General features: G+C 32.2%; 1 protein-coding gene across 1 annotated transcript in view; it reads right to left on the reverse strand.

Moving 5' to 3' along the window:
* alpha-Catr (alpha-catenin related) overlaps positions 1–13,813 on the reverse strand; it is a 233,368-nt gene that overhangs the window by 104,499 nt on the left and 115,056 nt on the right. The window contains exon 7 of the mRNA XM_072536256.1: positions 4,698–4,946. Coding sequence (XP_072392357.1) covers positions 4,698–4,946 — 249 coding nt within the window. The remainder of the gene's footprint in view (positions 1–4,697; positions 4,947–13,813) is intronic.

A 13,813-nucleotide genomic window follows, 5' to 3' on the forward strand; every position in this document is an offset into this window, starting at 1 on the left:
GGTCAAAAAATGTGTTGTTTATTCTTAGTTCGTTATTCGCGCAGAAGTCTAACATCAGTTCTCCATTTTCGTTTTTGACATCCTCGTTATGTTTTTGCTTAATTCCGGGTATTACTTGATTGTCTGTTCGAGCTTTAAAATCTTCCAATATTATCATCTTCTCTCTGACTTTATCTACTACTTTTTGTAATTGGTCATAAAACGCTTTCCTTGTGGTTTGAAGCTTGTTATTTTCTGGGTCGTATACTCCGATGATGTTCAGGTCTTTTTCTCCATTTTTATCTTGACTGTTACTATTCTTTCTGATATGTATTGATACCCTTTTTTATTTTTGTTCTTTAGATAATATTTCGATCCTTAAATAATTTTCAGTGTACCAGAAAGAGACCTAAGAGACCTAAGTAAAATCATATTCCAACATATTCAATCACATATATTTTTATTGTAGATTATCTTCTTTTTAAATATGACCAATTATCTTCTTCGGTCTTCACAGAACAGCATAATATAAAAAGTCCTTGGCTACTTATACATTGCTTAAAAATGCGTCATGAACTTTAACACTTTAAGCTTTTCCTATAAACCTTTTCACAGCAAAATATACAAAATTAGTAGATTTCTGAGTAACATATTACGTTCAAAACGGACTTTAGTTGTTTTTTTAAGTACATATTTCGCTTATTCATCGTTTTTAACTTTTTTATGCATACGTCTTATTTCTAACAGATTTAGTTTGAAATTATATTTTTTTTTAAATGCTCAGCATGGTAACTTAACGCGTTTTCTACCTTTATTCTTAACTTATTGAAAGTTTTGCACGTTTAATGTTTTGTGCAAATACCTCCTTTGATCGAAAAAACTGCATCGAGACTCGCCGCTTGCTGCTATACTATGTTTTTACCCTCACAATGGAACAACCTTTTGATCTCCAAAAAAAAGTTCTGATGTATTTCATATGTATCTGTAGTCGATAGCCAAAAATCTGATGAATGTATTTGCTACAATATAATTTTTGGAAATATGTTCACTCCTTTAACATCACAGATCAGATATACTCTCCACTTTAAATAAAAAAGAGACCATCGCCTACTGAAGTTAATATTAGATTGCCAGTTTCTGTTTACAATTTTTGCACGTGTGTTATTTAGTTATGGCTTAGTCCAGCAATCAATTTTTTATGGCTAATGTAAAACATTAAATGGAGCCGGTTTTGATTCGTGGAAATTTCGATTGGAAAGAACATTCGAACGACATGGTGTTCTTGATGTCATTTCTCAAGAGAAACCTGCTAGGACTGACGATAAGTACAAAGACTTTCTTAAAAGTGATTCGACTGCAAAGGATATTATTGTTCAGTTAGTTGAGGATTATGTTTTGGAAATAATACAAACTCAAGATACTTCGATGGGAATGATGAAAGCTCTTAAAGCTGTCTACTAAAAGACAGGACTTCAGTCTCGAATCCAGACAAAGTTGCGCAACTTAGTACTTAAAGAAGACGGCAACTTGGGTGAGTGTTTAGTGAATTTTGATAAAACCTTAAGAGAATTAAATGATACAGGAGGTAAAATAGATGATATTGAAAAGATCACTACATTTTTATCTGCAATGCCTGACAGATTTAGTTAAGTTGCAACATCCACTGATATTTTATTTCGTTCTGATCCATCCAAAGTAACTGTAGATTTTGTGTAAAATGCTTTAGTGGCAGAAGATGATCGTTTAAAATCAAAGGAAGTTACTAGTGTACCTATTCCTTCACATGCCTTTGTTCGTGAAGAGAAATACAAAGGTAAGAGCAAACATACTTTTAAAGTTCGTTGTTATCATTGTCATGAAATGGGGCATATTCGCTCGAAATGTCCAAAAAGATTATCAAAAAATCGTGAAACTGCTAATATGAGTAATGTTGAAAATAAAGAAATTGCATTTCTTGGTAGTCACACAAAACAGGAAGTTGCAGTCGGCTGTAATTCAAATGTAATGAATAGTATACATCTGGTTGTGGATAGTGGTTGTACAAACCATCTATTTATGTCAAAATACATTCAATTTTTGACTAATTCGATAGCAGTAAATATACAAATAAATGTAGCAAAAGTTGGTGAAACTGTAGCTGCAAAATTTCAAGGTAGTTTCTCAGCTACATCTAAAGAAGGACTTTCAGTTACTTTGAATGATGTTCGTGTTTGTGACAATCTTTCTTACAATTTATTGTCAGTAAGAAAAATTGAAAAAAAAAGGTTTTCGTGTGATTTTTGAAAATAAGGAAGTAAGAATTATGAGGGGTGATACTACAATTATTACTGGAAAATTGATTGGTAATTTGTATTTTATATAATTGCAATTGTATTCAGATGTGGTTAACATTGTTCGAGATACAACTGAGTTCTGGCACAAGCGGATGGGACACTCTTGTAGATTTCCTGTGAGTTCAGTATGTGAGATATGCTTAAAAGGTAAGCAGACGCGTTCTCTATTTTTAAAATGCATCCCAAGTGAGAGGAAAGCTCGACGCTTACTTCAATATGTGTCCATATGTGCTTTAGGAATTTTGTAGCCTTAACTGAATCAAAATTCAATCTGAGAATTTGAGATGTGATAATGCTGGGGAGAATAGTTTTAAAAGATTTAAAGATTTTTGTACTAGTAAAGAAATATTTATACAATATTCTGTACCCAGGAATCCAGAACAGAATGGATTAGCAGAAAAATACAATCGTACTATTTTAGATAAATCTAGACGTTTAATTTTGGACAGTGGTCTTAACAAGTCATTTTGGGGAGCAGCTGTATTGACTGCTGTGTACTTAACAAATCGAACTCCTACAAGCACATTGCCTAATGACTGTAAACCAGCTAAAGTTTGGTATGGTTACAAACCTGATAGCAGCAAAATTAAATTATTTGGATGTAATGCTTATGCATATATTCCTGAAGAGGATCGATATGGGAAGTTTTCTGAGAGATCAAGAAAATGTATTTTTATTGGCTATTGTGAAAATAAATACCACCTCTGGGACCCTCTAAAACTAGCAGTGTTTACATCTCGTTCAGTTAAATTTGATGAAACTTGTGAAAGTGAATCTCCAGTTCATGTCATGAGACATAGAGGCGTGGAACCGAAGAGTTATTTCGTTACTGGTATTAACAAATTTGTAGGGATCTTCTGGCTGTGTTTCCACGAAGGTTTTTAAATTGAATGTGTAAAACGTTTTTGCGTCTACCACAGCAAATGTTTTAATGCCATATTTGGGTAGCTTCGTTCGGATGTACTGCTTAAATGCACAACGACCCCTTAATGATAATAGTTGTTCATCTACTGTAAGATATTCACTAGGAATAAAGTTATTTTGAAAATTCAATAAAAATATTTTCAGAAGTTATCTAATGGGTGTAAGTTTATCAATTTCTCTTCGCTCTATTCTTGTCTCCACATCATCGAACCGTAGACATCTTATGAAAAATCAAAACCTTTTCTCGCTCATTGCCAGGTAGCATGACAACTCCGGATCCTTGAGAATTATCCCATATTTTATGTAAATTTTTACTGGAACTTCTAAGAATACCAATCAAGAATAATATCCCAATACATGCACGAATTCAATATTCAATAAAAATATTTGTCGAGACAGTTATTACTGTAATAACAGTTACATCCAAAATAACTTCAGGCAATTAATTTCAGTTTCAACAGTGCGTGGGATTCCTTTTGTATCAGGCATAAGTTTGATGAGATTCTGAGAACGGATAAGAAATTGGATCTATTCTTTTTCCATTTAATCACCCTGTCTTTTCCTATGTAAAAATTTGAAGGACGTGCTTTATCAGAGTCGTCTGACGTTCCTTTATCTTGGGCCAATTTCTCTTGCTCCGATGTTTCTAATTCAGTCTGTTTCGTGATCACTCCTTTCAGCAAAATTCACATTCACATCGAGATCATCTTCGGACTCATCATCACAGTCTCCTTCTTCCCTACTTGATATCTCATCAAACCATCGAGACCAAACTTCTGGGCCGTTGCTTCGTTCCACCCGTCTTCTTTTTTTGACACAGTATTATCTAAAACATATCACAGTAACTACAAGTGTACCAAATGGTAATAAATAAAAGTTACCTCGGATTTTGAAAACAATACAATCAAATATCTGTAGTTTAACCAGATGTTGTAACGACAATGAACAATACTGTTCTATGCTTGACGAAATACTCAAGTGAAGTGCCGAACACAAATAAAACCCCAAATTAGAATAAGACGCCCGTTAGCAACAGCTACAGAGAGGCACGCGCATGTAAGATAAAATGACAGTGATATAGTTACAAGTGTTTGAAAAGAGGTGGTTTACGATTGTAGACCAAGTGCCTAACGAAGGGTTAAGTGAATATTTAATTTATTGGAAAATCTTCTAAAAATATTTTTGTTATCATTTTACTTAAGATTAAGATTTCATCGAGTTATTAAAATAAATAATAAAACAAAATTATATGCACCGCTTGAGTAATGCAATCCGCAAAACTTTACATTTTCTAAAAATGGGAGGACATTGCGCAGTTGTGTTCTAAGGTTTCGATATTATAGTAGTAAGGGTTTAAGTTAAATCCAAAATTAGCAACTGAGAATGGATAGTTTTATCTACACTATTATAATATAATTTTATTATTTTTAGTGGAACGTGTACGATTGGTTCATATCTCACCTCTAAAATATGGTCAATGGAATCATGAAAGGCATTTGAGGTATGATGCAGTCTATCGATTTCCGACATAGTTGCGTGTTGCCTAATCCCACCAACTAATTCCAGTCCCTGTTTCGTTACACTGCTTAAGTCCTGAGCCTGATATATAGCAGCGTTCGCTAAGTGTCTAGATAAATCTCTCGACGAGTTGATACACACTTGCACCGAATTGTCTAGCTCCGGACAGTTTGATACATCCTCGAAACCTCCCTGAAAATAAAAAAGATTTATTACATGTATGTCATAATTAGGAATATAAAATAACTTATATTTATTCCGTACGAGACATAGTATGCAAAGCTTTCCGAATACGATACTAATTAGCTTTGAAAAAAAGATATTTAATAATGTATTAAACAAAACTTAAAACATAAGCTGCAAGGCATAAGTAAGGTATATAGTTAAATATTAAAAAAACGAAAAAAATAATAATAAAACAATTATACAACTATATAAGTCAACTAAGATACTTATCTACATCAACAATACTATTTTTTGATTTTTTTATTCAAAGAAATAAATAATTAAATTAAATTAATAAGTTATTTATAGTTTATTATCCCATGAAACGAAACCAAAAACTTGAAAATTCGAAAAATTACTGGGAGTTATTTTTAAACTGGAATATCTGGGAGATGTCGATAGAAAGGGCATATTATCTGATGGTTATCGAAACTTTTTCTGCGTCATGACATTTCAGCACAAAAGCAGCACAATTTCAGCACTTTTTAATTTATTTCAATATTGTGAAAAAACTACGCATTCTAGAATAAAATGTTCAACAGACGACTTGCTTGAAAATACTTTCTGTTTAAAATGAGATTTTCTAAATTAAAAACTGTTTATAAACAAAAAAGTTGCAAATTAAACCCAACAGTAAGCATGTTCTTAAATTGGTTATAATATATACGAGTTTTTATGTAGTTACTTCATTTGCGTAAGATGGTATCAGTCGGCCAAGTAGTTTTTAAGCAATTATATTTGTTTATCCCAGTTGAGAGAACAAAGATCATTTTCAAATGGCTGTATAGGTGCTTTGTCAATACTTAAAATGTTTTTTTGGTCTTATTATCTTTATAAAGTCTAAAATTTTCATGTTTTTTTAAAATCTATAATAATTTTTAATTGTTTACTTACAAATAATTGAAACATAATAAAGTACCATTATCATTATATTGGCAATATCCCTAGCTTAAGCCGCGCAGTATATTTGTATACTGTACTAAAGATTCATTTCTAAAAAATAAAAAATGTAATCGAAGTTAACCTTCCGTGATTAGCGCTTTCTTTTTTTTTTGTTTTTTTGGTCGTTTTCCGTTTTTCGTTTTCTTTGCACCGATAGTGGCGGCGGACTATAAGTCCGCATATCTTTTTTACACGTAAAAAGCGTGATATATAGTACATGTGATGTTTATAACATATTGCACAAGTTAAATGTTCAAGGCACATGAATTTGGCACATTTTTTATACCAGAAACTTGTTGGTCGATTTTTTCTCCTGTCACAATAACTGCTACAGCTTCGAAAATTTTCTTTATTGGGAGCTATCAGCTACTTGGATGGCATCTAGTTTGTATTTCTCGAGAACAAATAAGATTTTCGATTAACTGGGATGAAAGTCTGTGCAAAAATTTTCTTCTATTTATAGTACTTAGATTTTTCAAATAAAACAATACCAATGAAATTAATCCAGTCATATTCGGTACAGAATAAAAAATAACCATTAGCCTCTTGACATATTTCGAGCGCATTCATATGCAGTGCACATATTATCTAGAATGTCAACTCCACCTTCAGTATTATTGTAATTAATAATGATCTCGGGTTTTCCTATAACTGTATCTGCTTACGGCCCTTCACGATGCTGACCAGATCCTCAGTTGTGTTCATCCTCCGCAGTACTTCTTCATTGGTGACTATCTGACTCTAGTAATTTTTAAATATGCTTATTTAGATCCTTCTGTTAAAATTCTAATTATAGATAAAATGTCAATTTCAAAACGTGATAATTGTTTTTCATCACATTTTGCAGTTGCTATCGAGGACCTATAGAGATACCTTTTCTTGTTTTAGCAACCCCTGGGAGTCTTGCTTTGCCATGATGTAAATCTGTTTAAGAGTTAAACATCATTTAAATTTTTAACAGATATGTATTAATTAACAAACTTTACATGCTTTACAACAACAACAATTACATGGTTTTTACCCACATATTAAGTGGCTTCAGTCATGTATACCTGGTAACTGCACTGATGATAAACTTATTAATACGAAAACGTTCTGTCATGTAACCCGAAAGGTTTTTTTTTAATATATATACCTTTTATACAGGATTTTTTTAAATACAAGTTTTTATAATTCATGGTGTACAGCCAACTACAGGAATTTCATTTTTCTTGTAGATTTTGTTTGTTGTGCCAAAATAGTCAGATACGGTAAATTATAATACCTTAAGAAGTTTGTTTTATTTTTTAAATATAAAAATCATTTATTTTTTGTACTCTTCGGCATAGTATTACTATTTGGACTAAAATTATACTTGATATCTACAAACATTCGAACTAAATATTAGAGATTTAAGTCCTGAAAAGAGATTCGATGATTACGAATCTGATGCAATTTGTAGAGACAGTAACTACCAAGGCAATAGATAAGTGTCTGCGGCCGATAATTTTAAGTTTAAAGAAATACAAAAAAAAAAGAATCTTGTTTGTTTGAAAAAAAAACATAAGTGATAAATGTAAAGTAACAATGAAAAACAGAATATGCTTATCCACTACACGTTAGTAAAAGGACAATCAAATGCGGATGACAGTATATTGATATTCGCTTGAATTTTTTTATGATGAAGACGTATAACATTACCAATTGTATCGATATTTATTATCAGAAAATTAACCAGAGATATTGTACTGCTACTACCCCTTTGAGAATAATTCTTTTTTCTTGGCCTTGGTTTTATTTTTGCTTTCTTTACATGGCAGTCTTTACAACTGACATATACCAGTGAATTTTACTTTCACGTTCCTAAAGAGAAGGTGTCTCAAAAATCCCTGTATACACTGCTGAGAATAGATAGAAATTTAACAAACGACAAAATGGTGTATACTAAAAAACTAATGCAAATAAACAAGGAATATATTCCGACTCTTGTTGTCCAGGTCTGGGACTTCTCAGGGTCTCTTAAAAACGATAATTTAAGTTGTGAACGAATTCTAACGACTCAAGGTTGACATTAAAATAATCTCTGAAATTAAAAAAAAAAAAAAGATAAGAATGGAAATAGTACAAAATCATTTATGTAGAGAGGAGACTTTTAGAGTAGGAGTAAGAACGAAAAATAAACAGTAGGTAGTAGGGGAGGATGGGGCATTGTGAACCATCTAAGGAAGATATGCACATACTGTTAAACCAGAAATGATTTTGTTTTGTTTAATTAATTAGGGACGTTCATTAAACATTTAACTGTCATTTAGTTGCAATTGAAACATAATTTATTTAACGTATTTTCAACAAAAAAATGACAACTGACTATATGTCAAAAGTTCACATTGCCCCATAGGGTGGGGCAATGTGAACTACTGAGGAAAGTCACACTATTTCATTATCTAATGGCTATGTTTGGTAAATAAAATCAAGTAAAAAGAATTTTTTTATTAAAAATACTTAGAAAACCGGTAACAGAATATTAGTAAAAATAGACAAATGTTATATTTATTCAGAAATACAAAATTCACACTGAAATTCTTCATCATCTTCTGGATCTATTCCCGCACATGCTTCATGAGCCCATTTCAGACAGGCCGAGCAACGTACCCATCCTTCTTCATTGGCTGATGAGGAGAACCACTCGTTACAGTAAAAACATTCAGCATCTTCACCATTGCCATCATCTTGTACTTGATGGTTACATTTATTTTTTTTCTTTCCCTTACCATTTTTGGAAGGACAAACTTTTATTTTTTTGTTACTTCTTTCACTATCTTCGTGCTTATCATCATTTATTTTTTTCTTAGCTTTTTCCTTTTTCATTGTTTCTATTGCCTCCTTCGTGTTTATTTCAAGTTCTAATTCTAGCTTATACGGACTAGATGTCAGTACAGCCGTTTTACCTTTTTTGGATTTCCTCTTTGGTTCCATTAATTTACTTCTCTTTGGCAGAGGACAAATGTCTTTAGGGCTGTTTGCTCCAAATAAAGTTGTTGCTCTATTGTGTGCAGGGGAAATTGTCAATTGAAAATCGTTACCAGTATGAAGCTTTGCAACTGAGGTTGAAGCAATTACCTCATCTTGACTTAAGTGAGGCTCTGCAGTTGAAGTTGAAGGATTTGCCTCATCTTGACTTGACACTGGTAGACTATTATTCTCCAAATCTCTTTCAGTCGTAGCAGATGGTGCAAAATCGAGGTCTGTAAATATATTGGGATCATAAGGTACTATCCCACATTTTTTAAAAGCGTTAATAGCAGTCAAAGGTGTTGCAGCTTGTAAGAAAGCCTCGCCAAAAATTTTAGAGATTTGGAAAGCTGTTACCACTCTGCCTGGGTTGTTATTAAGAAACTTTTCTAATGCCATATCATAATATCGTGCTAAAGGAGCCATGACACCAACATCGGTTGGCTGCATTCGATGGGTGGAATGTGGAGGCAAACAAATGATATGTACGTGTTTTTCCCTAGCCAAATTAATTACTTCTATGTTTTTTGTATGGCTGCTGTGTCCATCCAAAATCAATAAGATCGGATCGTCTTCACTTGGTTTCGTTTGTTGAAGAAAATGTTGAAACCATATTAAAAAGAGTTCACTATTTATCCAGCCACTATCGCTACAGGCGAATATTGAACCTGGAGGTGCACCAGCTTGGAGTTCAACTTTCATTCTCTTTCTTGCAAAGATTAACATCGGCGGTATGAAGATTCTTGATGATGACATGCAAATAACGGCTGTTGTTATTCCACTTCTATCAGCAGAAGTAAGCCGTCCAACTTGTTTCCGTCCTTTATGCACCAAGATTTTACTATTACATTTGGGGACTGTACCTAGACCTGTTTCGTCACAGTTAAAAACACGCGTTGGATTGACATGTTTAGAATCTAAAGTAGCTTTATACAGATCAAAAAATTGTTTTACATTGTAACGATTAAAAGCTTCAGCTCTTGCAGCAGATGTTGATTCGGGTTTACGTAATGAAAGCCCTGGGTGCCGTTTTCGAAATCCGTACGCCCAATCTAAACCTGCAAGTTTGTTTGTTTTATTATATGGATGGTCTATGTTATTTTTTTCGGCTAACTGGAAAGCTAGGTGACAAAGATCAAGCAAAGTAATTCCGTATAAACGCTTCTCCATATCTAAGATATAATTATACAATTCTTCTTCCTGTTCCTTGGTAAAAACCGTTTTGTAGAAACCTTTTCGTCAGGAGCAATTCTTGTTACTTTTTCTTTGCATCTGCGAATTAACGTTGCTTTCGGGATACCATAAACTTTACTAGCTTTTAAATAGCCCATTTCCCCAGCTTTAACTGTCCGGATAGCATTCTTCAAGGCAACAAGAGACCAGGATTGTTGCTCAGTTTTCCTCACATAATTTCGTACCATTTCTAACTGCAAAAGAAGCATATAATTAAAAAAGTGTCAAGAAAATATAATGGGACAATGTGAACCACTCCTAGTCCACGTTGTCCCATGCGTAGTACACATTCAAAATATGGAAATTAACGTACCAGTTCACAACGTATCAAAAGCAAATCTTAATTATTAAAAGCACATTTTACAAGCAACACCATAGTATCAAAAAGTTAAAATAATCATGTCTACTTACCGAGAAATCTTCAGTCAAAAGTAGTAAATTCCTTAGATCAGCAGCGACGAAACACGTGTTTTTAATTATAACACGTCTGAACGTACTGCCCGTGCGTTCACACTCATACTAAAAGTAGATAAGATGTCTACGCATATTTGTAGTAGTTACTAGATGCAGTGTTGCCAATTTTAAACAAAAAAACCGATGTGGTTTACATTACCCCCATGGTCCATGATGCCCCATCCTCCCCTAAGAGGCTATTAAGAGAGGTAATTAACAATAACCAAGAAAGACTATAGATGTATGTGCTCAGATTTAAATCAGAATTTTGAATGAATGCATTCCAATAAAATCGATAAATAGATGATATTTAGATCCAAGAAAGAAGACATTCAAAATTAATAATTGATTATGCGATAAATAACTAAATACGTAAATAGAGATATAATGTGTAAAATATGTAAATCCATTTAGAGGACCAAGCTGCTGCAGTCATTAACTCTTACAGGCAGATATATATTTTTCACGAAGAAGAAAAAACAAGATTTAAAAATAAGCTAACAACGACGATGAAAAACTTTATATAACAGTATCAACTTAAATAACCTAGATCACGAAAGCACAAAAAACTTTATAGGACAAGATTTGAGCATAAACATACTATATATTATTAAATAAACGCGTGGGTATGTAAAGTCTTCACGAGAGTTTTGAAAAAAAAAATAGAAAAAATAAAAGTCGTAAACAGTACAGGCGTATAAATAGAGAACGTGAACTCACAGATATTGTCAAGAAGCGTAAAACGTCTTATCTTGGACACATATTTAGACACGACAGGTATAACTTCTTCAGCTTATTATAGAAGGGAAAAGAGAAGGCAGACGACGCGGCCCGGGTAGACGACAAATGACCTGGCTGCGCAACATCAAAGATTGGACGGGATTAGACTTTCAAAGTTTAATAAGAAAAGCCCAAAATAGGGAAGACTTTGTAGAGGTCATCGCCAACCTTCGCTACGAAGACGGCACCTAAAGAAGAAAGAGACAGTACTGGTGTGATCAGGAAATTGAGATACATACAATAGTTAGAGTGCCCGTCAGCAAAAAAGTGTAGGATAGATACTCTCTCCAAACTTTGAGTATCGTTTTATTAGCCCGAGTTGACACGGTTTTGCTCTGCGATTTTTTTTATTATGAGGCATTTTTCCTCTAATTTTCCCTAAACATGTCGATTTTACGATATACCGAAAATTTGATATTATTTAAATTATTTTGTATTACAGTACAAGTATTTTGTTTATAATATTTCGAAAACGTTGAATATTGATTGCTAAAATAATAATAGCTGCAAATTATAAGATTATATTTAAAACAAACGAGAATGTAGGTTAGGATAGAATATAATTGCAAATAAAGCACCAGAAAATAACAGAGATACCACCACAAGGAAAAACTTCTATGAACACCTTCAGACTGTAATAAACGAGACCCCAAATAATAAATGTATAATTATTACGGGTTATTTTAACGCCCGTGTTGGCACTGATATAGTCTTATAAATAAAACAGCGATATAATGAAAATATCAGAAATGCAAACGGAGACCCTATGATTAACCTCTGTAACATAAACGAAATTCGTAATAATAATATTACATTTTCCCTCAAAAAGAACCATACAAATACTTTTTTGGAAATATTAGAGGACAAAAATTTATAATAGACTATATTCTGTAGAATAAAGAGTTACATCTCTCCCCAATCTTGGATGTAAAAGCACTAACATATTATAAAAGCAGAAATAGGAAGCGACCATAAATTGTTATTGTGCAAAATCCGAATGAAAACATAAATATATATATATATATATATATATATATATATATATATATATATATATATATATATTTATATATATATATATATATATATATATATATATATATATATATATATATATATATGACAAAAAAACACCAGAATAAACCACAAAGGTAAAAGTCGAAAGCTGACAGGATTACTCGCTAAGATATCTATTCCAAAAAAGAATCACCAAAAAATGCAGAAACACATATATCACAGAAAGTGATTGAGTCGAAGAAAGCTTGTCTTGAAAATTAAGTGTAATATCTCAGACTCGGCCAAGGAAGTTCTTGGTGAAAGAAATATAAATAAAATAAATCGTTTTCAAGCTCCGTGGTTGTTGTACAGCATTAAAGGAAAAATGTAAAGAAAAAAGAAAGGCTGATCTGAAATACATTTCAACCAAAACACAAAAGGCATACCATAATAACTAGACAATAAGAAACTAAACATAGGAACTTGTAAGACAAATAAAAAATGATCACAGGGACTTTGTTCCTTTACGGAGGTAAAGGAACTATTAAAACCAAAACAATTAGAAAAGGATACATGGATTGATTACCTAAAAACGCTCTATGCAGAAAAAGAACAAACGACGCTAAAACCGGAAACGCCGAAAAAGCCACAAATGAAGAACTTAATATAAATATACAGGGAGTTGATAAAATACTTAAAAAATTGTTGAATGACTATAGTTGGCAATAAAATTTTTAATTATCTTCGGAACGAATTGGCCCATCTTAATATTTTTTAAATACGCGTCTTCCGGTGAACTTTTGATATAGTAAAGTTTAGAAAAAAAATGTTAATAAAAAATTGTTATTTGTATTTGTTTATTAGCTTAAAAACTGTACAGTTGTGAAAAAAATTGTATGTTCTCCTGTTCAATGGATTTCAATGATTGAATTTTATTTAAAATTTTGAATACCCTTTATATGCAAAAAATTGCTGGTATTTAAAAGGTTTATTGTTGAAAATTTTTGAAAATTAGTAACTTTTTTCAAAAATTTAGGTTGCAACATAATTTTGTGAAAACTGCTTGATTAGTTATGCTAAAATTTTGCGTAGTGTTTTTTTATATTGAAAATATTTTCTGGATCAATTTTGAAGGTTATATGTGGCTTTTAAATATCTGAAACAGATATTGAAAAAAATATTAATTTTTGAACCATTTTTAATGGTTTTTGCCAATTTCGCAATAATAATAATTATTTTTTCATACCATTTACCCAACCCAAAACCGCCTGGTCTATAAGTAAAGAACAAAGAATAGTCCAAGGTCATGGATTTCTCACTCTTGTAGAATATTTTACCTTCTTCCTATCCTTCCTTGACAGCTCCTTTCGTGAGAGTTTAGAAACTTATTACTTTTAAAACACGGTTTTATTGCATCATCACTTTCTGGATCGATATCA

This window comes from Diabrotica undecimpunctata, chromosome 6 (assembly GCF_040954645.1).
Source record: "Diabrotica undecimpunctata isolate CICGRU chromosome 6, icDiaUnde3, whole genome shotgun sequence".
NCBI classification, from domain to species: domain Eukaryota; kingdom Metazoa; phylum Arthropoda; class Insecta; order Coleoptera; family Chrysomelidae; genus Diabrotica; species Diabrotica undecimpunctata.